Genomic DNA, 27,684 nt, shown 5'->3' with positions numbered 1-27,684 from the left:
TTTACAGCCTTAAAAACTGGAAAGAAATTTTCTCATTTTTAACACATAATTGGTCAAGTGGAACTATTTTTAATTGTAAGATATAAACCATTTAAAGCACTATGGCTCAGCAATTTAGAAAAAAGTAGATTATTATTATATTAGTATTAGGAAAACTAATGCTGTAACACTCACAAAAGTTCTCTGAACCAGGTAGAGATGAAAAGCCCAACCTTGACATTGACTTTTCATTGAGATAGCATGGAAGGCATTAGTTCAACACACTAGGGATTCATGCGATAGTCATTGTGAGCTCAAACCCATTGCAGTGGTGGCTAGAACCCCTCGCTTCTGTATATTCTTGTCCCTATGGTGGGTTTGTTCCTCTTTGGTGGCATTAAAGACCACAGAGTATATCTATGGCAACAAGCCACCAAATTATTCATAGCCCAAGCCAATTTACAAAGTTCATCTGGGTTTTTCCATACAAAGCTTTTTACCAGGTAGAGAAGGGGGCAATGTGTGTTCCTGATTATTTTGTTTATTTACACAGAGTATTCCAAAATTCTAGAACTTGCTGATGCAGCACAATCCTTTTTATTTGTAATAGATTCATGATCTCACCCTTTGCTACATTGAAAACCTGTCCCCAACTTCTTTTCACTCACTTTCCCAAGGTAGAGCGAGCTAGGCAACAAGGCTCAAGAGAACCATGTAGTTTTTCTTATTATGGTAAGTACAATATAGAATGTTGCTTTTACTGCCCTTCATCAAAAATTAACATCTTCTTCACTCACAAGAGTGAAAATACACGGCAGCTTCATCTTGTCTCTTTCCTTAGGTCTTGCTAAATGATGGAGAGAGAATCTTCGGATTTACTTAGCTAACATTATATTTCTACTAATATATTTCCAAGAGCTTTTCCAAGCGTGCATAAACATATAATTATTAACTTGACAAACCCTCTGGTTAAACACATTTTATTGCTTTAGTTACTCTAATTAAATAAGTTTCCCTTTGGTTCAATACTAACAGTTCTTTTTGACCTCTTTCCTTTCCCCTGCTGAAATGTAGGGAGGTGTTGGCCAGAGGTGGTGGAGTGATGAAGAATGGTGTCTGGCCATTCATGATGATGGCCTTCATGATGATATTTCAAACATTACCCTCTTGCTAGTGAGGAGTGGGTGACTGGAGAAAAGAAGCCAGGGAACAGGCCCAAGTATATCTTCTTCTGTTCCAGCCACAAGAAAACCATGTCAAATCCCTAACGGGAATGAAGTGTAGAATTCTTATTCACACCCCTTGAGAATAAGACATGTTAGCCTAACTTTGATTTTCTCATTTGAACATTTATTTACATATATCATTGTGTTTTATTTAATTTATTTTATTTTTAATTTAAATTCAATTATCCAACATATAATGCATCATTAGTTTTTGATGTAGTATTCAAGGATTCATTAGTTGCATATAACACCCAGAGCTCATCACATCACGTGACCTCCTTAATGCCCATCACCCAGCTCCCCATTGTGTTTTAAGATGTAATAGGAGGGAAAAATTAAGTGCAAGTATGCTAGCCAAGGGATTAAAAAACCAGCTTCTGAGGAAGGGCAGAGAAAATCATTGCGCCTCTTCTCCCTGGAGAGACTAAGGTTGGTAGACATTTTGTCCTTTTAAATGTTGTATATTTGATTTATAGAAGTTAAAAAATTGTAAGTAAAGTCCAACTTTGTTCTTGAGATTTTTCAATTGATTTTATACATAAAAAGTATTTCAAAAGTTATTCTCCTTATTTTTAAAATTTTTTGGTGGCTTGATATTTTTTATTTAACTTCAAATCGATTTATAATTTAATATGGTTTATGGTGTAAAGTTATTTTTTCCCCTTCAAATGTTGACCAGTTATTTCAGCAGCATTATATGAGTAATAGCCTCCTTTTCTTACTGATTTATGATTCTCCATTTGCAATATATTAGAATTTAAATCTATGAGAGTATATTTGTGTGTTTTGAGGCTCATAATCTTAATAATATAATAATAAATCTTTTCTATGTCTTCTCCTGATCTTTAACTAACATTAAAATATGATAATCAGCATTTTAAAAAAACATTCAAAAATTTAATCTAAGCAATCATGCAAATTAAGCAATTAAATAGCACAGGGTGACTTTTTATTTATTTATTTATTTTTTTAAAAGATTTTATTTGAGAGAGCGAGAATGAGCACATGAGAGGGGGGAGGGTCAGAGGGAGAAGCAGACTCCCTGCTGAGCAGGGAGCCCGATGCGGGACTCGATCCCGGGACTCCAGGATCATGACCTGAGCCAAAGGCAGTCGCTTAACCAACTGAGCCACCCAGGCGCCCAGGGTAACCTTTAATATAAAGCAAAAATTCTATTCCCTACTCCTCCCCAGTCTTGTTCCTTAGAAGCAGCCACCTTATATTTAGATAATTTCTTTAGTAGTTATTGCTATATCCTTAATTAATATAGTGCGCTATTATTTTTTATTTTTCAGATGTACGATTATCTATTGACTTCCTATATGATGACTGAAAATTTAGCTCTCTTACATTGCCCATTCCCTGAAAACTCCCCATTAACAAGTTCTTCCTATTTTGCTATTATTTGGTGAGTCAATAATCATTTTTATAGATATTTTATAGAGCCAAGTGCATACTATGATTATATTGCCTTTCTTAAATAGCTTTTTATTTTTCCTGTACATTCTAATGATCTTATTTTTTCTTGCACTATTTCCTTTATTATATCTTAATTATTTTTAGTGTCTCTTTTTCATTGTATTGCCTGGTTTTCCTTTCCTTCCAGTAAACTCCCTATTTTCTTCTATTTGTCTGCTTAAACTTAACTGCTGTCCTTTCTGATGCTCTGCTGTCATCCTAGGATTCCACTCTTTGGTTAAATCCTTTGGTTTGTTGGAGCACGTTCTCAAGCCAGTCTCAAAGGGTGTGTAGAGAACAACTTTCTGAACCACTGGGTGCATCTGACAGTGACTTATTATATTTCATACTTGAATGATAGACTAGCTATCAAATAAGAGGTTGAAAATCATTTTCTCTCCCATCATAGACAATTTTCCTCCTCTGTCTTTAGCTCCCTGTGTTTTTGATGTGCTATCTGTTGTCAGACTGCCTCTCTTTCCTTTGTACTCACAAAGTACACAGTCATTGAAAAAACATTTTTTCTCTGGAAGCACTTAGAGCTTCCTTTTTTTGCCTTGGCATTCTGAAATTTGACAGTGATGCATGTAGGAGTTCTTATTTTAAAACATGGCCTCCGAATTCTTTGACATTTTTCTTCTCAAGAGATGGGGTCCTTATCTCCTCTTGAATCTCTATAGGATTGGGACTGCCTCCACAAGTAAAGTCCACAGGAAGTGACACAGGATGGCTTCTGAGGCTAGATTATAAAGGATCTTGCCCTTTTACCCTGGTTCTCTGGAATGCTTGCTCCCTGGACACTCCAACTTGGGATTCTCTGTCTTGGAACCTTAACTGCCTTATTGTAAAAGGCCAAGACCATGAGGAGAAGTCTTGTGTTCTATTGATAGCCTGAGCTGAGATCAGTCATTGAGTTATCCCAGCCCAAGTGCCAGACACAATGAGTGGAGAAGGCTTCAGATGATTGTACCCTCCAGCTGTTTGGGTCACTCTCAGCCATTCAAGTCTTCCCAGTGGAGGCTCCAGGCATCGTGTGGCAGAGTAAAGCCATCCCTGCTGTGCTCTGTCTGAATTCCTGACCTGCAAAACCATGGGCATAATAAAGTGACTCTGGTTTTAAGCCACTGACTTTTGTGGGGGTAGAGGGGGGAGGTTAGTAATAGATAACCAAAACACTAGGTATGGGTCGTTCTTCATCTGAAAGCTCCTCTACCCATGTATCTGGCACTTGGGGTGTTATTCAAAATATTTGCAATTAAATACTCAGCTTTAATGTTCTACAAAACAGAGCAGTGTCCTCCTTGATTTTATTCTCCTTGTGAACTTAATATTACTCCTCTTCTCCATCAGTTATGCCATCTTCCAGAAATGTGTTGAAACATTATGTCCTTTGATGGGCCCTAAGAACCTGTTCTGCATTATTGCAGACCCGTTATTGCAGCCTATTATTGTGGATCAATGGCTGTTTTATTCCTTTACTACCATTTTAATGGACTCTCAGAAGGGGAAGAATATAAATTTGTATGATACATCTATTATCTTGGATCTTCTGAAGATTACATAACAGAGAGCAGTGTGTTGGGAATTATGGCAGACTTCTAGTTGGTTATCAATATCCACTCTCCATATTTTCTATGACAACAGGGTTTACCTGCATGTGGCTGCCCAGCTAAAGCCTACATTTTCCAGTTTCCTTTGCAACTAAATATGGCCATGTGACCAGGTATTGACCAATAGGATGTGAGGAGAAGTGATGTGCCCTCTTTCTCTAATTCTTAAATGAGCTGGGTGTGTGTTCCTCTGACAAGCTTCTTGTTTGCTGAGATGTGGCAAAAGTTAGGAGCAGCTGACTTGGGCCTCCATGTGGAATCTATCTTTTGAGGATGGTACAACTGTCTACCAACCTTGCCTACCTTTGTACTGTTATATAAGAGAAGAATAAACTTCTAACCTTTGAAGTCATACTTATATGACCTCAGTAAAAAATAACTTATATCATGCAAGTATAAACCTCAGTAACATACTGTTTTGTGACCAGAATTTAGAGGCAAAATTTAGGATAATAATTATAATAATACTTATAGTAGTGATGATAGCTAGTGCTTATTTAGAACTTACCATGAGCCAACACTGTTCTAAGAGCTTTAATGGATCAACTAACTTAATTTTCAAAACCCTACCCTATAAAGTAACACTGTAATTGTTCCTATTGTGCAGATTTTAAAAATTGCAAAGGTGGTTAAACGATGTGCTCAAACCTCCGTAGCTAGTATTGGGAGAGTTAGGTTCAACAGGTAATCTGGTTCTGGACACCAAACTGTCAATCACCTTGATAGAGTGTTTGTTCTTTGTGGTATCTGGCCTTTGTAGATTGGAAATAGATGTAGTCAGGAGCCATTTTACCAAATGTTGTAGTCACATGTTAATTTGAAACTATTAGTGATAAGGAAGCACTTAAGTACAAGGAGATATTGCTAAACATATTAAATAAGGGCTAATAGAAGTTAGTGAATAAGAACATACTTGATCTACTAAAATTACTCCAGTGAGGAGTGAACTGCAAGTTTATATACCTGTCCATTGACTTTTTTTTTAAAGACTTTATTTATTTATTTATTTGAGAGAGAGAAAGAGAGAGAGAGTGAGACACAGCATGAGAGGGGAGTGTCAGAGGGAGAAGCAGCCTCCCCGCTGAGCCAGGAGCCCAATGTGGGACTCGATCCCAGGACTCTGGGATCGTGACCTGAGCCAAAGGCAGTCGCTTACCCAACTGAGCCACCCAGGCGCCCCACTGTCCATTGACTTTTTTAAATGTAAATTGCATTGAAATATAACATGATAGCAAAAAGGTACACATAAGTTTGGCAACACAATCAATTTTCCCAAAGTGGACACCCTCAAGTTATCTGTACCCAGACAAAGAAACAGGGCATGACCAGCCCCCAAAGGATCCCCATGGCCCTTCCCAGGCAATACACATCTTTTTTTGGAAGGGACATTCCTAATTTATTTTGTCAGTAGTTGGAATTCTATCTTGTTGTGCATTTGTATAGACTGTATATGTATTTTTGCCTCTTTAAATAGATAGATCTTCCAAATAAATTAGATATGGATATTGAGAAAGAATGGCTTCGGGTGAAGCCACATCTCCAGTGCCTGAGAGAAGAGCTCGGGTAACTCCTGGTTCCACAGACCTCATCCCCAGCTCTTGACACACAGAGCCAAACCTCATCTTCAGGGAATTCCATGCTTTTATGATACTGTTTTCCCTCTACTTCTTCCATCTTGGGTTTTCTCTGTGCTGATGCTTATCGGCCTGGCTATGTCAACTTTGCAGGTTTTTGCTTTTTCTTGGGCTGTTGTTTTGAGTTTGGCTGCGTTAGCTCCAGTTTTTGTGGCCTTGGATCTGGTTGTAGAAAAAAATAGAAATGATGGCGGTGCTGTGTCAATGGGGTCTAGCTCCGGCTGAGGATGTGGCAGTGACAGAAAATTGAAGATTCAGCTGAATTGGAGCCAGGGGCAGCTACCAAGCCCCACGCTTCAGATTCCAGGGATTTCGGATATATATAAATTTATCCTACTGTTTTATGCTTTACAAGCTTCAAAAATCATTTCTTATCTTAGGACAGACTATCATCTTGGTCTCTCCATTGCAATAAGTACAATCTATAGCTGTCAAAATTCTGGATTTTATTGACTTACAACTGAACTGCATGTATGTTGATGAATAGGGTCACTTTTCTTTCTTTTTCTCTCTTTTTTTTTTTTTTAGAGAGCTAAAGAGTGAGAGTGTGGGGTGGGGAGGGGCAGAGGCAGAGGGAGAGGGAGAGAGAATCTCAGGCAGGCTCTACACCCAGTGCAGAGCCCAACCTGGGGCTTGATTCCAGGACCTGAGATCATAACCTGAGCCAAAATCAAGAGTCTGACACTTAACCGACTGAGCCACCTAAGCGCCCCAATAAGGTCACTTTTCTAGAAGGAAATTTGGAACATGTCACCATCTTCATGGCTACTCTACTTTTTAAATAAATACATTGACTTCATCATACTCAAAAAGATAATCATTTTTATCTTTATTTACTTAGTTTCATTAGCAGATTTTGTGTTTTCCTTGTGTTTTTCCTTGTGGTAAGGAATGCTGACTAGAACCTTGAAGGAGGGCTTTCTAATTGTGACCACGGACACTTGTTCCAGCTCCCTCTGACATTTCAGACATTTCAGAGGGTGTGTATATGGTGCAGGCTCTTGGCATGGCCCAACTGGGCCTGGGAGGGGGGTTGCAGGAGGTCTGGTCCTGCCCAAAACTGTCATGGTAAGGAAAAGAAATAACTGTGAATTCAGCCTGAAGCCTAGGAACTTCAAAAGGAGCCATGAATTATCTTCTTTTTCTGGGCTGGGTTATTAGCCAGACCTCAGTTTTTGTATCAGAATGTAAAGGTTGACATTCCCAAAAGAGACACATAAAATAAATGGTTTCCCTTTTAATTAACAACGTCCTTGACTTACATATCAAGATTACTAGAGATTTTGCTGTAGAAAGTTTCTATTCTGTTCCTGCCAAAATCCTAACAACGAATTTCATGGTCAATGGGTCTGAGTGTAAGAGATCAGCTAATTCCTTATTCCTTTAGGTCTGGAGCTAGTTTTGAAACCAACATTGTATTCAGTGTTGATCACATAGTACATGTTTTTTCTTTTTCTTGGGTTTCTGAGCCCTGCCTTTTTGGTTTAGCACTTGATTAGATACAACCAATTTGTTCAGTGTGAGACTGTGAATTCTCTTCATATTCTTCCTTTTGGTCAAATCACAACTGATAGATCATAAAGTGTAATCTGATTGGATTCCACACATCTTTTCAGACTTTGTCTCTCTGACTCCAAAGCTAAAGCCCAGTTAAAGAGAGAGGGAGCCTGCCAGGAGCTCAAATTCTGTGCTCATGAGGGGAGGCGGGCAAGATGGCGCCCGGCGTGTGATTCAGCCCAGATACGTCCAGCCGCCGCTGAGACACCAGGGCGGGGGGTCCTGCCCCCACCACCGCCCTTCCTCCTCTCCCCCGCCCCCGGAGACCCCCTCCTCCCCTTCCTCCCTCCAACCTCGGGGTGGGGGTGGGGGAGCGGGCCTGGTTCCCGGGACACCATGTCGGACTCTGAGGAGGAGAGCCAGGACCGGCAACTGAAAATCGTCGTGCTGGGGGATGGCACCTCCGGGAAGACCTCCTTAACTACATGTTTTGCTCAAGAAACTTTTGGGAAACAGTACAAACAAACTATAGGACTGGATTTCTTTTTGAGAAGGATAACGTTGCCGGGAAACCTGAATGTTACTCTTCAAGTTTGGGATATAGGAGGACAGACAATAGGAGGCAAGATGTTGGATAAATATATCTATGGAGCACAGGGAATCCTCTTGGTATATGATATTACAAATTATCAAAGCTTTGAGAATTTAGAAGACTGGTATTCTGTGGTGAAGAAAGTGAGCGAGGAGTCAGAAACTCAGCCACTGGTTGCCTTGGTGGGCAATAAAATTGATTTGGAGCATATGCGAACAGTAAAACCTGAAAACCACTTAAGGTTTTGCCAGGAAAATGGTTTTAGTAGCCACTTTGTCTCAGCAAAGACAGGAGACTCTGTCTTCCTGTGTTTTCAGAAAGTTGCTGCTGAAATCCTTGGAATCAAATTAAACAAAGCAGAAATAGAACAGTCACAGAGGGTGGTGAAGGCAGATATTGTAAACTACAACCAGGAACCTCTGTCAAGAACTGTTAACCCTCCTAGGAGCTCTATGTGTGCAGTTCGGTGAGCGAACTTTACCTTTGTACCAGTGGTCCTGGCGGCCCTTCACCCCGTGTGGCCTGGGCCTCTAGGAGCTCTGTTACGAGTGGCCAGCTCTGTAGTGTTCAGTTAGCACTTTCCTCCCAGCTCCCTCGGCTCCTCGGCCTGGACGGGATTCAACTTCGGGACGACACACTTGGAATCCATTAGACTGCTTCACTGAAAAAGAATAATGTTGGTTCTCTTTATGTTCTCCTTTTTTCTCCGATGTAAACTTTTTTAGACAGATATGAAAACTATACAGGTCTTGATCAGCAGCCAGGATTTTGGCCCAGCACAGTTTCATTCTCTTATCTGAACTCCTACCTGGCAAAGTGCACTTCTGAGTGCAAACATTTAAACAAGTAATATATTTTCTCTACAGATACTTCAGAAGGCATTCTTTTGCTGTCTATTGTGAGTGAAAATATATGAAGTTGTATTCAACTGAAAATGCTTGAAATAAAGCTGTATCTATTTTTTTCATTTTTTTAAGAAGGGCCTAAATTGTTTATATTGTTGCTGTAGCTCACAAAATAGTATTTGCTATTGTATTTTTATTACTGTGTCATGGTCATTATGTATTGTGTAATACTCAGGTTAGATGGCTTTTTGAAGTTTGATAAGTGTTCAGCTGATGTTTCCTCCAAACTGCATAGGAGCACTCCCAGAACAAGTTACGGCTGTTGTTGGATCATTGTGGATCACACTGTACCTGATGTTCAGCTGTTCTTCTCCTGCAAATAAACTTATTTCAGTTAAAAAAAAAAAAATTCTGTGCTCATTATCAGTTAATAGGGCTTCAAGAGGCTGCCTTCACCCCATTGTGTCACATGGCTCTTGTTTACAAACTATATTTTAGCAGCCCTATTATATTATATATGCATGCTTCTTTTAGAATTAGTTCATTAATTCACGCTGTTTTAGAGGTAGGTATGGTCATATATTTATAGGAAATAAATATGTGAGGTATGTATATGTGGGCTTATAGCTATACATATCTTTATACTATTGTTTTATGTTTTCTAAGCTTCAGTAATCATTTCTTGGCTAATGACAAACTGTTGTCTTGGTTTTGCTCATATGTATATAGGATATATATAGGATATCTATATATTTATAGGTTGTATATATATATAATAGGAAAGAGAGAAAGATAAGGGATTTAACATAAAAGAAATTAAGTTTTGGCCAGGGGTTAACAACTGGCAGACAGTAGGCCCCATGTAGCTACTCTGCATGCTTTTTGGTGTACATATTTGTGGTAGTTTGACTTTTGAGGCTGTTTAGTTAGAGCATGTGTTCTCCCATTTGCTGGGGTCCCCAGAGCCTTGATCGTCTTTCATTTGCCACAGTTCAGGTGTTCCTATTCTTGTGTAACTCTTACAGGTGTTTGAGTTTACCATCACTGTTCTAGGTTTTTTAATACAAAAGCAAGCATTTTTGTTTTTTTTTTTTAATATTGAGGGTGGGATTGCAGAATTCAGTGTTTTATTACATCTCTTTTCCATTAGGTTGTGGTCAGTTCATTTCCAGGCAGAATTAGGAACCAACTACTATTAATTTTTTCATCCTTAAAAAGCAAAGCAAAAGAACTGGAGCAGACTTCTCAAGTTCATCCTTCATTATCCAGATTTACTTTTCTATGCTGTTAATTCAGTGTGATAAAGATGTAAATGCTACTACTCCATTTTGGGGGCTAATATTTTATTATATTTTTGGCAAACTTTTTATCACAACTTACGTTTCAAAAAAGTTCCCCACGTTTTGTCTTTTTATCTTATTTCCAACTTTTACTTCCTATTATATTTATTAAATTTTATGGCGAGCACAACATTTGCATTCTTTAAAATCTTCTCTTTCATACAATAAATCATTTGAAAAAGTCTTGGCTTTCTTTCTTTGAGCGCAAGAATGTTTTTTCTCATTTGTTGCAGAATTCTTTCATAGGCAATAAAACAGCTTCATTTTGTGAGATTTTAGCAAAGTTTCTAAGACCAGCTGCGTTTCATCCGTCCATTTATAGTAGATCTGCAATTAACTTTTTGCCCTAAGTTTAGGCAACAGCTACCATATATAACATTTCATAATCCAAATTGTATCCATCTAAGGAACAAAATTAACTGTAGAGTAAGGATTTGTTTTTTTCTTTTCAGATTTAGCACATGTCTATTTCTTTCCTGCCGTTTTGGGTTTTGGGAATGTTTCTGTTTCCCAAATAGACATGCTAACTCCAACAATGCCACCCTGGGTTTGCATATAATGTGCTATATCCCTATCATTTGGCAAAACTTGTGTGGGTTTTGGAAGTAAATGATCAATCATTTCTCTTCCCCTCACCACCTTATACACAGCCAATTTCAGAAGATAAACATAGGTTGCTGACAGATCGTGATTCAAGCAAAAGTCACGGCTTTATTACTTGTAAGTGAAATTAGAAAGCGCAGCCTAGCCACACCTGGACTCTAATGCTTCTCGGCTACCACCTGCAAATAATGCTCCCGGCTTGGACAGCCGCAAGTCACTGCATCTCGCAACTGGAAAGCCACATGGCAAAGGAGAAGGATGTATGTATGTTCTAAGACAGAGCTCAGAAGGAACCGATTCTCAGGGCGCCTGGGTGGCTCAGATGGTTAAGCAGTGGACTCTTGATTTTGGCTCAGGTCACGATCTCAGTGTCCTGGGGTCGAGCCCCACGTCAGGCTCCATTCTCAGCAAGGAGTCTGCTTGACGATTCTGTCCCTCCCTCTCTCTCTGTCTCTCCCTCCACTCTCTCTCTCAAATAAATAAATCAATCTTAAAAAAAAAAAGAAGGAACTGATTCTTCCCTGCGATTCCAGCCTCATTAATAAGATAATCAAAGGGAATGAATGGGGCTAGAAGTGTTATTCCTATACCTGTCCCTCCCAAGAAGGGAAAGTTTTATTATTGTTAAGGAAACAGGAGGATTAGGAGATAATTGCTCTCCCTGAGAGCACAATGGCTCATTTATTTTTAATTAGCAGTAGGGCTGCTGAGTGACACTCTGCAGCAGGGAAAGTCTGACAGGGTCCTTTGAGTGTATCTCATGGAGGGACATTTAGCATGCAGCACCTTTGTGTGTTTGTGTGCTTGTGTGTCAGAGTGAGAGAGAGAGAGAGATTTATAATTTCTTTTTCATATTTTAAGTTTGTGAGAGGACAAATTGTTTCCTTCTAGCTCCAAAGCACAATTTCATCTCTAAGTTGTAGAGCTATGCTAGAAAAAAATGCAAACAAGGACCATGTAAATTGTTGCCACACTTCAACGGAATATACTGTATTTGTTTTACATTGAGTTGTAAAAGAAAAAAGTTACAGAATCATAAAATCTGAATTGAGAGGGACCTTGGATGTGATGTAGCATGACTTTTTCCTCCTCATCTCATTTAATATTTAAATTCCTTCAACAACATTCATGTTGTCACACATATTCTTCCTCAATATCATTCATTACTCTCAAAACAGGTGAGATCAATGTGCCTGTAGCTACCTGCAATTATTTCTGTCTTGTCTGGGAGTAAATATAATGGCTATATAACTATTTGGAAGTAACCGTTATTTCTTCCTTGTTTTTAAAACCTAGACTCAACAGCCCAGTCCCTTTCATCTTTCTGCATATAATGTGTTTTCAAGCCCTCTGTCCTTCTGCACCACATTAGTGTTTATTAATTTTCCTCTTAAAGTGTAATTCCAAGAACTCACTGTAGTGCTACAGCCCTTTTCTGGCAAGAACACAGTATAATTTTGTACATTATGATTGTATAAATAAAATCTAAGGGAGAGAAATAACTAAATCTTAAAGATAATTTTTATTTTTATTCTCTTCGTATCATAAAATCTGTTATTAAAGTCTACCTAAATAAAAATTTCATTTATTTTCCTTGTGGTGTTTGTCTTATATTATTATAGTATTATTATATTTAATAAGAATATTATTAAAATTTTACCCACTAACCAAACTTTACTACATTTTATGGTTATAAAATTTGAATTCTTAACTTTGGGTAACATGTCTAATTTAATATGATGAAAATTTATCAGACTGTGACTCTTTAGGTTATGCCCTATCTCATTTTCTAGAACCTTGAATATGAGATTCTAAGACTCATTTTTTTTGTCCTTGAGGCTTAAATATGTAACACAAATGAAATTTTATTCACCGGGTTATAGAACTCACTCATAATTGTAGGAGTACTGCATTAATTATGAGTAGTTGACAACAACAAATTATGCTTAACTACTTGTGAGATGTAGTTAATTCCCATCATCTCATTTAACCATTAACATTTTCACATTAGAGATGAGCAAAGAGTGGCCAGTTAGTGTCTGATTGAGGGAGACTGACCCTTGCTTATCCAGTTCAGACCCTGTTTTCTCTCTGCCACTGTGACCCTTCTGAAACATGGATTTGAATTCATCAATCCATCACTAATGTCATCAGTGAGATGTCCGTGGTAGCTGCTGTTCATGGGGCCCGGGTTTTGCAGGGGTGCCGTCGGTTCTGATGACCTTTAGTCCCAGGTCATGCACAAGGTGCTTCTTTGACTAGCTAGCACCTTTGGCTATGTGTTCTCTGCAACAGCATTTTCCTAACCGGCTCAGGTTCAGAGATCAATTTTTAGTTAATGGTTGGTGTCAGTACATTAGCTACACTCATAGTTCTTAAGAATCCAGCTTGTCTTTATCCAGATATTATCTCCTTTAATATTGAGTGACTAAGGACAAACTTCTCGAAATTTTCAGAGGTGCCTCTTTATCTGTTTTCTCTGTTTAAAGGAGGTAAGGATTTCCTGTTTCTGTTTTCTAATAAATAGTCACAGATGGTAAGGCAACTGTGGTGTTCACATCTTTTCACTTAAATTGACTCAAGTGGTGTACCTTGGGCCTGCCGATTGCGTACAACTCAAGGAATCATTTTCATATCTATTTTCTTCAAAGCATTTACTCTTAGATGACAATAATGAGAAGTATGTTGAAAGTGTATACTTTATATAATGATCAAGCCTTTGCTAAAATGTGATGGTGCATATTAATTCTCAACTCTATCTGGTGAGATCTTGGATTTATTATCTCAGTCTCAAGATTTTTAATCTTGAAAGTGTAGAAGCAAGTATGCTATTTTAAATGTCAGCATTCCTCATTAGCCAAGTTTTTGACCAGGCTAATTCAGTTTCTGCTGCAAGTTGGGCACGGAAGAGAATGAAGAATATTGCAGGTTTCTCTCCCACAAGACCATGCCCAGAGTCAGCTAGACTGTGGAAGGAATAGTACCTAGGAAATGATTTACAGCACTCTTAAAGGTCCTTTGAAATGAAATTTTCACCCAAATTCTTCCCTTCCTCTATGACTGAAATTTAACCAATTAAAGTTTGATGGTCATATAAATTAATTCAATATAATCGACTTATTTAGAGTCCTCTGCCAATTCCCCAAATCCCACATCTTGCTGTTCATACATAACTGGCCCTGAGAGAATGGAAATCTTATGAGGAAGGAGAGATGCAATTTTAGATTAAAGTGGTAAGTATTAAGAGTTGGCTATGGGGGACCTATACTGTCTTGGGGTTTTCTTAGAAGACAAAACATAAATTTATTAATAGAGTAATGAAAAAAACCTCACTGACTTAAACTTCTGTTAAGCTCAGTTGTGATTATTACTCAAGACAGACCAGTTTGCTTTATTCATTTATTTATTCCTTAGTGAGTCAAAAAATAATGACCTTTGCTAGGGTATAAAGTACAGCCCACCCAAATAGAACTAGACCCTGTCCAAACCCAATTCTGCTTCTTAGGATTCTGAATGTTAGATGGAACATGATGGCAGATATTAATTCATTCCTGTAGTTAAGAGACTGTTTTTCTTTGATGATACCCAATGAGTTTCATTTTCTACAGGAATCTTATAAAGATAATGACATTAATAGTAATGAATGAGTGAGACAATATCTAAAACCTAGTTTTAGCAGAGATGAATTTATAGAGTCTTCCAGTAAGCAGAGTCAGGTGGGGAGAAGTTCTGATGGGGCTTAGCCGCTAACGAGAATGTATACCCAAACCAACCAATGATACACCAATGTAGACACAGTGTGATTCTGATTGAACAGGAATACATTGTAACTGGACTCCTTTATATCTGCTATGTTCTCACCAGTGCTGACCTAATGCCAAAGTTTTGCAAGATGTCACTTTATCACAAATTTCAATGTCAAGGCATTTGATGGAGAATGAAGAGGAGGGGATTATATTGCACATCTTGCAATTCCCCAAATCCCTCTTTTCATCATTCTCTCCTTCTCCAAGTTTCAGTTGCCCTTACAATTGTCACTTGATGTCTTCTCATCGCCAGTGCTTTCGTCTTTTCACCCCTTACTCTGCATTCTTCTCCTCCACTTCCTTCTTGCTTTCTTCTTCAGCCATAATTGCTCCAGGCTTCTTCCTTTCCTCTGACCACTCTCTTCCATGACACCTCCTGTCCTCCCCATTGTGAGGTAAGTTAATTCACAATTCTCTCATTTTCCCAAAGTTTCACCACATGCCTCAGCCAGTCAACAAAGCAGCAATCATTCAGAGGTATCTATTTTTAGAGAGTTCAGCTAGAGAGGGTGGGTGGGTCTGTTTTTCATTTTAATTATTTTTTCCTGTTATATAATCCCCTTTCATTGGAACATTGGCAAACCCACAACTGGGTGGGTCTAAGCAAAAAGTCTGCAATCCTTCCTCTAAGGAGCTCATAGTTAATTCAGGTAAAGAAAAACCAGAAGAGGGGTGCGTGGGTGGCTCAGTAGGTTAAGCGTCCAACACCTGATCTCAGGGTCATGAGTTCAAGCCCTGCGTTGGGCTCCACACTGGGCATGGAGCCTCTTAAAATGAAAAACAAAAAACCAGAAGAAGTATATTTGTTCTAACAGTGGTCCAAAGAGCCTGGCAAAATCAATTCTGATGGGTTGGTCAGGTTACTTTCTTAGAAGTGATAATTAAGTGAATCATAATTTAAGTGGGGATATCTCAAAGGCAGAGATGAGTTTAGAGAAGGGGCCTTCCAGCAAGCAGAGTCAGTGGGAACTAAATTTTTAGAGCAGGAATCAGTAATGCACATAGGGAAATGGTAATAATTCTGGTTGCCTGGTGCAAAGGAAGGAAGAGGGATAGCGCATGATTTGCTTGGAAAGTCTGGCTGGGGAGGAATTCTGTTGGGGCTTAGCAGCTAACAAGAAATTTGAACTTTAGTAGCAATGAGGAAACAATGATGGCTGTTGAACCTGCAAATAACATAATAATGTGGGGCTCTACGAAGACCTATTTGAATAAATGAAAGGTGGGTAGGAAGAGGAGAGTCTGGAGGCAGAGATTTTGGAAGCCATTGTGAAATTGCAGGAAATACATAAAATTTTCAGTCATTTCTCACCTTGGTATTTGATATTTCTTCACCAAATGTGAAGAAGAAAGATTTTCTTTTTTTTCTTACAAACTGATTTAGAGCTTACCAATTTTGGCTTCCTGTTTGAACAGATGTGATGGTTCATTTGTTAATATCTCCTTGAAGTTCAATCATTTACTTGGAAAGATGTTTTAGAAGTTTCATATTCCTTTGAAAGGAAATAAAAGGATAAGACTACAGTATTCTTAGAATAGTATTTCAAAAGTGAATAAACGGGGGCGCCTAAGTGGCTCAGTTGGTTAAGCGACTGCCTTCGGCTCAGGTCATGATCCCAGGGTTCTGGGATCGAGCCCCGCATCAGGCTCCCTGCTCGGCCAGAAGCCTGCTTCTCCCTCCCCCACTCACCCTGCTTGTGTTCCCTCTCACACTGTCTCTCTCTCTCTCTCTGTCAATTGAATAAAAAAAAAATATTTAAAAAGTGAATAAATGACTTGAACAGTACATGACAAATATATAAAAAGTATAACCTATTAACTGTTGTCAAACTGCTTAATCAGTTTTTCTACTAAGAGATAACATCCAGAAGAGTGTTTCTGGGAATATTAGAACGTTAAATGAAAGATCTTTCCCCTTTATTTAAATGTTAAAACATACCATGTCACACTATTATGCCTATCTAAGTTCCTGCTGAATTTTTCAGTAAGGGTAGTGAAAATTTTAATGAGCAAGGCAGGTTTTTATAACTCAGGAGCTGTGATAACTGACTCTGGAGGGACTATTCATTAAATTAACTTTTATTCACTAATTTGTGAAATAAAGCCATTGTAAAATATTTTGTTAAACTTTTAAATTTCTCAGAGGGTTCATCACTCATCGGTAGAAGCCAACATATTTTAAGGAAATGTAATCTTCCATTTAATGGTAAGCTACTGATTTTAATTTCTCACACTCCATACAAAATACCCCTCAGAAAGGATCCCTAGTCATTGACACAAGGGTCCAAGTGCTCTTATAGCACGTGATGCCATTTTGCCTCAATTTTTCAAAGAGAACCTAAGGATATTAAAAATTATTAATGCATTACAGAGTTCTCCTTTCGGTGCCTGATATTCTAAATTTCTTTCTGAAATGTTTTGTTATTTTCCTCTCCTACATTATAAACATAAATAAATGTACCTCTCTCTCTCTCTCTCTCTCTTTTTTTTAGTACACTCTCTTCATCTATATTTCTCTTAGCCTAAATATTTTAATAGGAGTTATATATTTGGGTTGAGTCAGAATAAAAGTACTTGTTTCAATCAGATTCAAATCCTGTGTGTAGCATAAAAATGTAGAATTATGTAATTTTCATCTGTTACTTTATTAATGGTGAGGGGAACAAGCTAATGAATATTTGTGGAGTCTCAACACTTAAGGCAAATGAAAGAGAAGAGATGGAATTTTCAGAAGTCAACAGGTTCTTGTAATAATAAATAAAATATAACAGTGGGTAGTGCTATTATTTGTATTAAATTTCATTATGAAAAATTTCAAACTTACACAAAACTAGAGACTAATACAAACACTCTTGACCTCTTGTACCCATCATAGCTTCAATAATGATTAACACTTTCCTATATTCTGTTGCTCATCTTCCCTCACTTTTTCTTTGCTTAAGTATTTTAAAGCAAAATTCAAGAATCATTTTACTTTAAATAACAGATGTTCTCATATCTCTCTCCAGCATGTTTACAACTGCCAGTGTCTCTAATCTCTGTGCCTGAGTGCTTTCTCCTGGAGCTGTGGGGGAGCTGTTCAACTCTTGCATGGAGCTGGTTGGGAGCTCCAAGGAACAACATGGCAGCACAGTCCCTAATCAATGATGCAAGGAAGCTGGTGCGTAACACCCCCAGCTTCCTCAGCTCTCTGACAGTTAATTCTTAAGATTGTGTTTTGCACTGTTTCTTGAGTGGCTTGCCAGTGTTCCATTTACTGGTTTGCTTCCTTCCCTTCTCTGTATCCCTTCCTTGCTTCCTACCAACATTAGCTGCATTTCCCGAATGAACGTGTACTCAAATTTTTCTCATCTATTGCTTCCAGAGTAACACTAGGAAACAGATCCTCAAGTTCAGATCCCGGATCACTAACCAGTCAGATGGCAAAAGAGATCTATTGTTGATGGGAAGTAGTATGGTGACAACCCATTTTGGATTTGGCTGATTGCTTCCTTGTGTTTCATTTAATTTGGTCCTTTGTGTCCTGTATTTACTCAAACATGGTAGTTAGATCTAAAGTAGTGGTTCTAAACTGGGATAATTTAGACTTTTCTGAAACTTTAGGCCATGTTTGGAGACAGTTTGGATCATCACAACTTGGATAAAGAGGTGCTACTGGCGTCTAATAAGTAGGGGCCAAGAATACTGCTAAATAAACATCCTGCAAAACACAACACAGCCCCCACACAAAGAATAATTGGCCCCCAAATGTCAATAGTGCCAAAGGTGAAAAACCTGATTTAGAGGCTTGGTTAGATTATTCCTTTTTTTCTTTCCCCTCCACTCTCCTTTCCTTCCCACCCCTTCCCTGTGGGACTGATGTCTCAGGCTCATTTTGTACATTTGCTGCTCTGGACCTGGAATGTCATTTCCCTTAGAATTTCTTTCTTTTTGATACAAAATGGTGCTAAGAGCACACAATTTGGATGCTATGGGTCCTCACTGCTATTGAGTTGTCATTGTAGACATTTTTAGTAGACAGAGCCAGGAAATATTTTTTAAAGAGAAAAATAAGTAATGATTTCTTTCTGATATTTCGAATCCAAATTTAAGGGGTTTATTTAATTTCTTTAGTTTTTTTTTTAAAGATTTTTTATTTATTTATTTGTCAGAGAGAGAAAGAGAGAGCACAAGCAGGGGGAGTGGCAGGCAGAGGGAGAGGGAGAAGAAGGCTCCCTGCCGAGCAAGGAGCCCCATGCGGGGCTCGATCCCAGGACAATGGGATCATGACCTGAGCTGAAGGCAGCCGCCCAACCGACTGAGCCACCCAGGTGTCCCATTTCTTTGGTTTTTAAGTTTTTCTCCTCCTCTTAGGCTGAAAGTCTTAGTTTTTAAGTTTATATTCTTTTTTTTTTTAAAGATTTATTTATTTATTTGAGGGGGGAGAAGGAGAGGGGGAGAAGGAGAGAGAGAATCTTAAGTAGGCTCCATACTCAGTGTGGAGTCTGATGTGGGGCTTGATCTCACAACCCTGAGTTTATGACCTCACCTGAAATCAGGAATTGAATGCTTAACAGACTGAGCCACGCAGGCGCCCCGTTATAGTCTTATAGTATACTTATAATAGTTTCAAAATAACAAAACAAATATTGGTACTAACACTAAGATTGTTGAATACAATTTAAGGGCTCTTGATATTTCTTCCCACTTTAAGATGTTATACTTCTAGGGATGCACAGCCCAAATTCTGTATGTTAGCGTCACTTGAAACAATTCTGTTATACCACCCACCTGACATTTAGTTGGATTCATTTCTTTCACATTGTTTTCAATTTTCAGATTGCTTTTTTCTTTTGATTTAATTTTTAAAATTTATTAAAATTGTTACCTGATTTGAAAGTCAACACTATAAAATGAGGTATATCCTGTCTCCTGTCTCCTGTTCTCCTTGTCCTATTGGTAATTTTTTATGTTCTCTCTTTGTTTCCACTGTTTCTTTAAAAAAAAATTGTAAGCAAATATGGATAAAGCCTTGTAAGTTCCCGTTTGTTACCCAAAATATAGCATAATGCTAATAGTCTGCACTGATCTTCTTCTGCTTAGTGAATTTTGGATATAACTCCCTATGAGAACATAGAGATCTTACTCCGTCCACTTTAGAGCTGCCTACTACCCAATTAGATGGATGAAGCATAATTTATCAAGCAGTGTATTATTGGTAGGTATGCAGGTTGTTTCCAATATTTTACCTTTACAAATAATGATGCAATGAATAGCTTTGTGCATATGTCATTTCTAATTTTTGTCATTACATCATTGGGATGGATGCTTAAAAAGAAATCTCTGAGTCAAAAAATTAATGCATGTGAAATTTTGCTAAAAAGTGCCAAATCATCCTCCATGAGAGTAGTGCCATTTTGCTTTCCCAATGATGACATTATTAGTCACTCACAAGTACTTCTATGAAAGTTGCACCTTGAAAGAAGGCTATTTTCTTCTTCCCTACGTATTTACCTGTCGAATCAGTTTTATCTAGGTTCCATTGTTACCCAATTTAATTAGCCTTTTTTTATTAGTTTCAGAGGTAGAATTTAGTGACTCATCAATTGCATATAACACCCAATGCTCATTATATCAAGTGCCCTCCTTAATGCCCATCACCCAATTATTCCCTTCTCCCCACCCACCTCCCCTCCACCAACCCTCAGTTTATTTCCTAGAGTTTAGCATCTCTTATGGTTTGCCTCACTCTCAATTTTCATCTTATTTTATTTTTCCTTCCCTTCCCCTATGTTCATCTGTTTTGTTTTGATTTAATTAGGCTTTCTGAGGTAGCCCAGCCTCTCTTGCCATCCTTAACTCCTTTGTCACTAGAATTCAGACTTAGGGGATCCACAAATCCCTACTACCTTCTATCTCTTCTTTCTAAACCACTGTTTACTGCTAAAAAGTGCAATAAAGTCATAATACAAAATACGGATTCACGTGACCCAACTCAAATTTTAACCTTGATTTTGTTCTAAAATACAATTTTTTTAGACTCTTGCTTATGCCACCACTTCTTTTTGTCATTCCCTCAGACTGCTTGGGTTCAACTTCGGGCTCTGATGCTTAAGAGCTATGGAACCCTGCGCAAATTATTTTACCTCTGTGTTCCTTCATGTCCTCACCTGCACTGTGGGAATAATAATAGTAGGTACCTCCCAGGGATTTTGTGAAGGTCAGAAGAAATAATGCATGCCAACCGCTGAGAAGAGTGCCAGACATATTGTGTTCAATAAATCACCATTTTTTGTTATTATTATTGGTGCCCATTTTAATATTAGTAATAATGAGTCTGTCAGAACAGACTTCTCGAGTCTATGTGAACTCTACTGCTGCTCCAAATACACCAGCAGGTTGTTTGTGTTCAGAAGGAAAAGGCATAATTATTAGAAATTAGAAAATCCAGGTGGCTCAGTCAGTTAAGCATCCGACTCTTGGTTTCGGCTCAGGTCATGATCTTGGGGTTGTGAGATCAAGCCCAGTGTCAGGCTCCATGCTCAGCAGGGATTCTGCTTCAGATTCTCTCTCCTTCTTCCTGCCCCTCCTCTGCTCTCTCTCTCTCTCAAATAAATACGTAAATTAAAAAAAAAAAAAAGAAATTAGGAAATCCAGGCCTTCATCCTGACAAATACAATTTTAGCTTTTTTTTTTTTTAACTGCTATCTCTACCTTTCTTCCTGACCAATGAAATAGTGATGTGAAGCATTTCCGCTTCCTTGCTTAAGGGAATAATCTGAATTTTATAGGTTTTTGAAGATGTCTCCAAAGGTTTTAATATATTAATCCAGTGCTCAGACTCTGGGTAGGAATAGTTCTATTTTCTGTCTATGTCATGAGATAGTGCTCAGCAAAGAAAAGACGAAAACAGCCTATATCTCAAAAACATTTGGGCAACTTGCCTGGGACTAGTTAAAAGTAAGTATGGTTTTATTGGTGAGGAGATGTCTCAGTTCTCTGTTAGACCCAGGAAGGCAGCTTGGTTCTTCAGGCTTCATATTAATACTTTGTTCCTCTGTGGGTTCATTAATCCAACTATTAGTGTCATTTCAAAGATAGAGTTTTTCATTGTTCATGACTAGAGTTGCTACTTGTGAGTCTCTATCTTATAGAAGTGATATTTTCTTTTCTTTTATTTTTATTTATATCACGGTTGTCATCATGTCTTCCTTCACTACCCCTTCTGCAAACTATTTTCATGAATCTCAAGTATCTAATCTGACTTTTATCCAACCCACTTTCAACCCAGACCAGTGAATTTTCTCCGTAACGGCACTTGGTGCTCTTATATAATAACACAGCTTTGATCTATCTCCTTCATTTCCCCCCCTCCGCCCCCAACTCACAAATTTCTTTGAAACTGTGACTGTACCTTTTAATCTTGATATTCTCAACAGTGACTAGGAAAGTACTTTGTACACAAAGAATGCTGAGTCAATATTTGTTTACTGTATCAATAAATACATTTAATGATTATTTTTCTTTTGAATCATAGGACCAAAACTTATTTTTTAATCTTTTAATGATTCTTTAGAATAGGCCTTTACTTATTCACTGCTGATTGTGAAGTTGTCTCCCAATTTTTCTGTCAAACTTCAATTTTATGGAGGGCATCAAGCCTGGTGTAAGAAAATTCTTACGGGTTTGATAGAGTTGTGTGCCCTGACAAGAGTGTTCTATTGATTCCTGTATGAAAGAATGCAGAGTCAGAAGACCAGTCCCTGCAAGGTAGTCTAGAGCCCACTGCTTATGACATTTAGGAACTCTGATAATTTGGTGCCTTTTTTTAATTTTCATTTTTAAAGTAATCTCTACACCCAAAGTGAGGCTCAAACTCACAACCCCGAGATCGAGTGACATGCTCTACCGACTGAGCCAGCCAGACACCCTTTTGTTGTCGTTGTTGTTGTTGTTGTTTTTAAATATTTTCTTTATTTGACAGAGAGAGAGCGAGAGCAAGTGAACACAAGCAGGGCGAGCGACAGGCAGACGAGAGGGAGAAACAGGCTTCCGCTGAGCAGGGAGCCTGATGTGGGGCCCGATCCCCGGACTCTGGGATCACGACCTGAGCCGAAGACAGCCGCTTAACCAACTGAGCCACCCAGGCGCCTCTGTTGTTTTTTTAAATTAGTTTGTTTCTCCTCTTGGGGAAATTGGATATTCTCAGACTAAATGAGCCAACAGGTATCTTTCAGTTCCTGTCTAAAGCCCATGCTATGTTGTTCACTAACTGAGGAAGGGAGAAAAACAGGAGGAGGGACAGCGAGAGGCAACACCAGGATAATTGTACTCAGACAATCTCTGCTCTCACAGGTAGAATAGGGACTCAGAAACCTAGCTGAGTTAAGTTAAAGGTATTTGGTAGGGATTTATGGATTGCTTTTGGGGAGCTAACATTTCCTGGTACTACAGTCTATATGATGCCTCCAGAGATACTGGGACACGGAGATCAGGGCTGGTTCAGTGTTAGGTGACTCATGCGTGCAGCGTGTCGCCTGGAGGCTGCCTCATGCCTTGGTTCCTCTGAGTGGGGTCTGTGATGATGGCTCTGTCTGAAGAGGGCAGTGGGCTTTAGGACAGTCTCCTAGAGAGTTCAGCATCGGCATCACCTGTTTGGCTGCTATCAAAATGTTACAATATTGATTACATTCAGAGCCATTTTTCTTTACTAGTCAATTAGCACCAGCTTGTTAATATATTTTAAAAATTGCTATCGGGCCCTTGTGTGGGTCAGGCTCTGTGATACCAGTGTCTCAACACTTAACATTTGCATCACTTTTCTTATGTTCCTTTTTCCTCCATTGATCCCTTGATCTCTTGTTCCTTTGCACAATTCTCTTAGGTCCCTTCTCTTCAGGCTCCCTTCTAGTTCTTTAAGAATCAGCTCCCTTGTATCCTACTCCAATCAAACAAGATTTCCAGTCTTATTTAGTGCCCCTCCCCCACCTTTTCGCATCAGCTTTCCCTCTCTCTACTTCTCCTCTCAGTCTCTTAGGGCTTTCCCAAGGTCCCATTCTCAGCACCCCCCCTTTTCTATTTTCTTGTGGATATTCTTGTGGACATCATATGGCTTAAAATTGTGTTTCAAGGAGGAGGAAAACTCAATATACAGTTTTCATACTGTCTTATTACTTATCATTGCAGTGTGAGATTGACAGTGCCATTAAATATTCGTCATAAATATAATTTGCAGTGGTTGCATAGCACTTGCAGGAACCATTATGAAAAATCCCTGCCAGAATTTAGTTCTAAGAAAAATATCTATAAACGGATTGTGGGGGAGGCAGCATAATATAGTAAAAATTCTTCTGGAAGGGGTTTTGAAACAAAACGACAGACTACACACAGATGCCTACCTCCTACTCCTCCACATCCCTAGAAATGACAGAAAAGATTTTTTTTTTAGAGAGAGAGAGTGAAAAAGAGAGAGAGAGAGAGAGAGAGAGTGTGTGTGTGTGTGTGTGTGTGAGCTGGGGAAGGGCAGAGGGAAAGGGAGAGGGAGAGAATCGTAAGTGGACTCCATGCTCAGCACAGAGCCTGACACTGGGCTCGATCTCATGACCCTGAGATCACGATCTGAGCCAAAATCAAGAGTCGGAGGCTTAACTGACAGAGCCACCCAGGTGCCCTGAAAAGCTATTTTTTTTTTTTTAAGAAAAGGACAAATCAGAACAATCCTGAAAAAATAAAAAGATTGCCATCAGAGGAGAGGAGAAATATGGAATTCTTCAAAGGGAGAAAGTGGTCAGGGCTGGCTGTGTGCTGGACTGCTGAGACAGGTGGGAGCAATTTTGATAACCTGGTGCAAGGGTGAGGAGGACAGTTATCTAGGAGCAAATGGGTGAGCTGGCCTATGCCCTTTCTTCCTTGTGCCAAGCAGGGTGCTGAAAAGTAACTCACCTCAAGTGTGAAGCAGTGAGTAAAGAGCAGAAAGGTAATGCCTGTTGGTGGCTGGTTATGGTGGAGGTGGAGAAATGTGAACTGATTTGCATACATTTCAGAGGCTGTTGGGTCAGTGACAGACTGGATCTGTGTGCGTGTGTGTGGAGGAAGTGCGGATTAGTGTGCTCTCGCTGTGTAACAGCACCACCACCACAACACACCGTTATTATCCCAGGTTCCCTGGGTCAGGATTGTGGGCATAGCTTTGCTGGTTCTGTGTTTCAGGGTCCCATCTGAAAGCTGCAACCAGGGTGTCTGCTGGGGTCGCATTCTCATCCCAAGGCTTGGTTAGAGAAGGACCCACTTCCAAGCTCACGTGGTTGTTGGTCGAATTCAATTCCTTGCAGCCATTGGACTGAGGGCCTTAGATTCTTTTGTTGGCTGCTGGCTGGATACTGACTCCAGTTTCCTGCCCTGTGGGTCTCAGCAACAGCAACCTCGTTTTCACCAAACCAACAAGGGAGAGAGTCTCTCAGCAAGACAGATGTTATAGTCTTTTGTCATAAAACCACAGAAGTGATGTCCTGTCACCATCATTACATGACATCATATTCTATCCATTCTATTCGTCGTATTCTACACATTTGTCGTATTTTATTCATTCTATTCTACACAAGTCCCAGGCCCCACACACACTCAGAAGTATTTCTCAAAAGCATGAATTTCAAGAGCCAGTGGTCATGGCAGCCACCTGAAGTTTGCCCACCACAGGAGATCAGGTGCAGAAAAGGAACAAATTATTTTTCCGAGAAATTGGTTGGATTCAAGTCTGCAATGGACAAGGACAAAGACTTTTTGATTTTAGGCTCAAATCAACACTGACAATGCAACATGCATACGTTGCTTTCTTTCCCGAATCTCGCTTTCCTTGTGTATAAAATGCAGGAGTTGGACTAATGTTTCTAACATTCAGATTTCTTACATTATATATATATAAAAAACCCAACAAATAGCAGAAATACTGCTTGATCCTTCTACCGTCTGGGCTATCTTTTCTTGTTATTTTTCTTCCCTGCCTTGAGAATCATTTGTGAAGGATAGTCTACATTTATTAGTTCTTTTTAAAATTAGTGCTGCCGGGCAGCACCTGGGTGGCTCAGTCGGTTAAACGTCCAACTTTTGATTTCAGCTTAGGTCATGATCTCAGGGTCATGGGATTGAGCCCGCTCCAGATGGGGCTCTGTGCTGAGCACAGAGTCTGCCTAAGAGTCTCTCTCTCCCTCTGCTCCTCCCCACTCTCACATGCGTGTTCTCTCTCTAGAAAATATATACACTTGATCTTAGCCAAAAGGCCGAGAAGCAATCTCTCTAGAGAATATATAAAATAAAAAAAAATAAGATTGGTGCTGCCATTCTTTTTTTTTTTAAAGAGATGCATCTTTTTTTTAAAGATTTTATTTATTTATTCGACAGATAGAGAGACAGCACAAACAGGCAGAGTGGCAGGCAGAGGGAGAGGGAGAAGCAGGCTCTCCGCCGAGCAGGGAGCCAGACGTGGGGCTCGATCCCAGGACCCTGGGATCATGACCTGAGCCGAAGGCAGCTGCTTAACCGACTGAGCCACCCAGGCGCCCCAGTCCTGCCGTTCTTAATCACTTACAGTGCAGATTCTCCCCCTCTCTTTTACTGCATGTTTTTCCTCAAAGGTCATTAATAACTTTTTTTTGCCAAATTCAGTGAAGTGGTCTCAATCCTCATCCTCCTTGACTCTTGTGATGTCAGGTGCCATTGACTTTTCCGACCACAAACTTTCCCACTTGTTACAGTGCCTTTGTGAATGTCCCTCCCCTGCTATTCTCTGGGTTTTGTTTACTGACATCTCTGAGTCCGCTTGCTCCACACCCCACTAGGGATGTGTTCCCAACGTTCTATTCTCAGTCTTTCTCTTTTATCCGGTGGATCGGATGCACCAACCATGTTTGAACTATGACCTTCAGGAAGATGAAGGCCCAACTGTTCCATCTAGCCTTTTTTCTTCTAAGCGGTTCCTGTTTATTTTCAACGTTTAATTACAGGCCTGCCTCACTTTATTGCGGTCCACAGGCATTGTATTTTTTTATACATTGAAGGTTGGTGGCAGCCTTGCGTTGAGTGAATCTATCAGCTCCAATTTTCTACCAGCATTTTCTCACTTTGTGTCCCTGTGCCACATTTTGTTAATTCTCACAATATTTCAAACTTGTTCATTATCGTTATACTTATGATGATCTGTGATCAGGGATTACAACTTGCAGAAAGCTCAGATGATGGGTAGCATTTTTTTCAAAGATTTTATTTATTTATTTGATAGAGATAGAGAGAGGGAGAGCACAGGCAGGTGGAGCGGCAGGCAGAGGGAGAGGGAGAAGCAGGCTTCCCGCGGAGCAGGGAGCCCGACTCGGGGCTCCATCCCCGGACCCTGGGATCATGACTTGAGCTGAAGGCAGCTGCTTAACGGACTGAGCCACCCACGTGCCCCTGATGGTTAGCATTCTTTAGCAATAAAATATTTTTTAATTAAGGTGCGTACATTGTTTTTGTAGGCAAAATGCTATTTAACACTTAATGGACTGCAGTATAGTATAAACATAATTTTTATATGCACTGGGAAACCAAAAAATTCATTGGACTCACCTTACTGGAATATTCTCTGTACTGCGGTGGTCTGGAACTGAACCTGCACTATCTCTGAGATATGCCTCTATAACTTCCTTGGCGCAAGTGACTCCTCAGAATTAGCACCTTCCTCCTGATTTCCCTATTGCCATTACTCGAAGTGTACTTGTCCTGTGCCAGGAGTGAGCCTCTGGTTTCCTTTCTTTCCTTCACGGTGACGTCTTATTCATTGCTAATTAAGTCCTATACGGTTCTCCTCTACAATGTCACTCAAGTCTGTCTTCTTATCCCCATTTTTATTGTCACCAGCTTAATTCGGATTCTCAATTATTTTTTGAATTAAACAATTCAAGAGAATACTAGTAGATGTCCCTCCCTCCGTAGCTCCTGCAACCTATCATTCACAAGAAGGCAGCCCTAATCACAACATTTTCTCACTTAAATCCTTTAGTAACTGCTCTTTATCTATCCCCACGCCTGTCATGCACCTAAGGCTATCCCTTCTCTAACTCTGGCACTCATTTGTCAGAATTTTC

General features: G+C 39.4%; 2 protein-coding genes across 3 annotated transcripts in view; both read left to right on the top strand.

Annotated features, from left to right (window-relative positions):
• Positions 1–621: 621 nt before the first annotated feature.
• Positions 622–27,684, top strand: part of LOC113918256 (keratin-associated protein 8-1) — a 49,562-nt gene continuing 22,499 nt past the window's right edge. Inside the window, exons 1-3 of one of the 2 annotated variants that reach the window (XR_003518494.1) lie at positions 622–711; positions 17,599–17,750; positions 19,673–19,761. The gene's annotated coding sequence lies outside the window, so the exon portion shown is untranslated. Of the gene's footprint in view, positions 712–17,598; positions 17,751–19,672; positions 19,762–27,684 lie in introns of those variants that run through there. The other variant, XM_027586552.1, reaches the window with a different exon arrangement.
• Positions 7,722–8,466, top strand: LOC118357354 (ras-related protein Rab-28-like). The gene has a single exon (XM_035729314.1). It carries the CDS (start codon positions 7,801–7,803, stop codon positions 8,464–8,466), a length of 666 nt encoding a protein of 221 aa, XP_035585207.1. The 5' UTR covers positions 7,722–7,800.

Source organism: Zalophus californianus, chromosome 1 (assembly GCF_009762305.2).
Source record: "Zalophus californianus isolate mZalCal1 chromosome 1, mZalCal1.pri.v2, whole genome shotgun sequence".
Lineage (NCBI taxonomy): Eukaryota > Metazoa > Chordata > Mammalia > Carnivora > Otariidae > Zalophus > Zalophus californianus.
The sequence above is the reverse complement of the archived record's forward strand: the minus strand, read 5'-3'. Positions and strand labels throughout refer to the sequence as shown.

Excerpts from the sequence above, each read along its gene's own strand:
- LOC118357354 (XM_035729314.1), top strand. The coding sequence starts at position 7,801 with ATGTCGGACTCTGAGGAGGAGAGCCAGGACCGGCAACTGAAAATCGTC.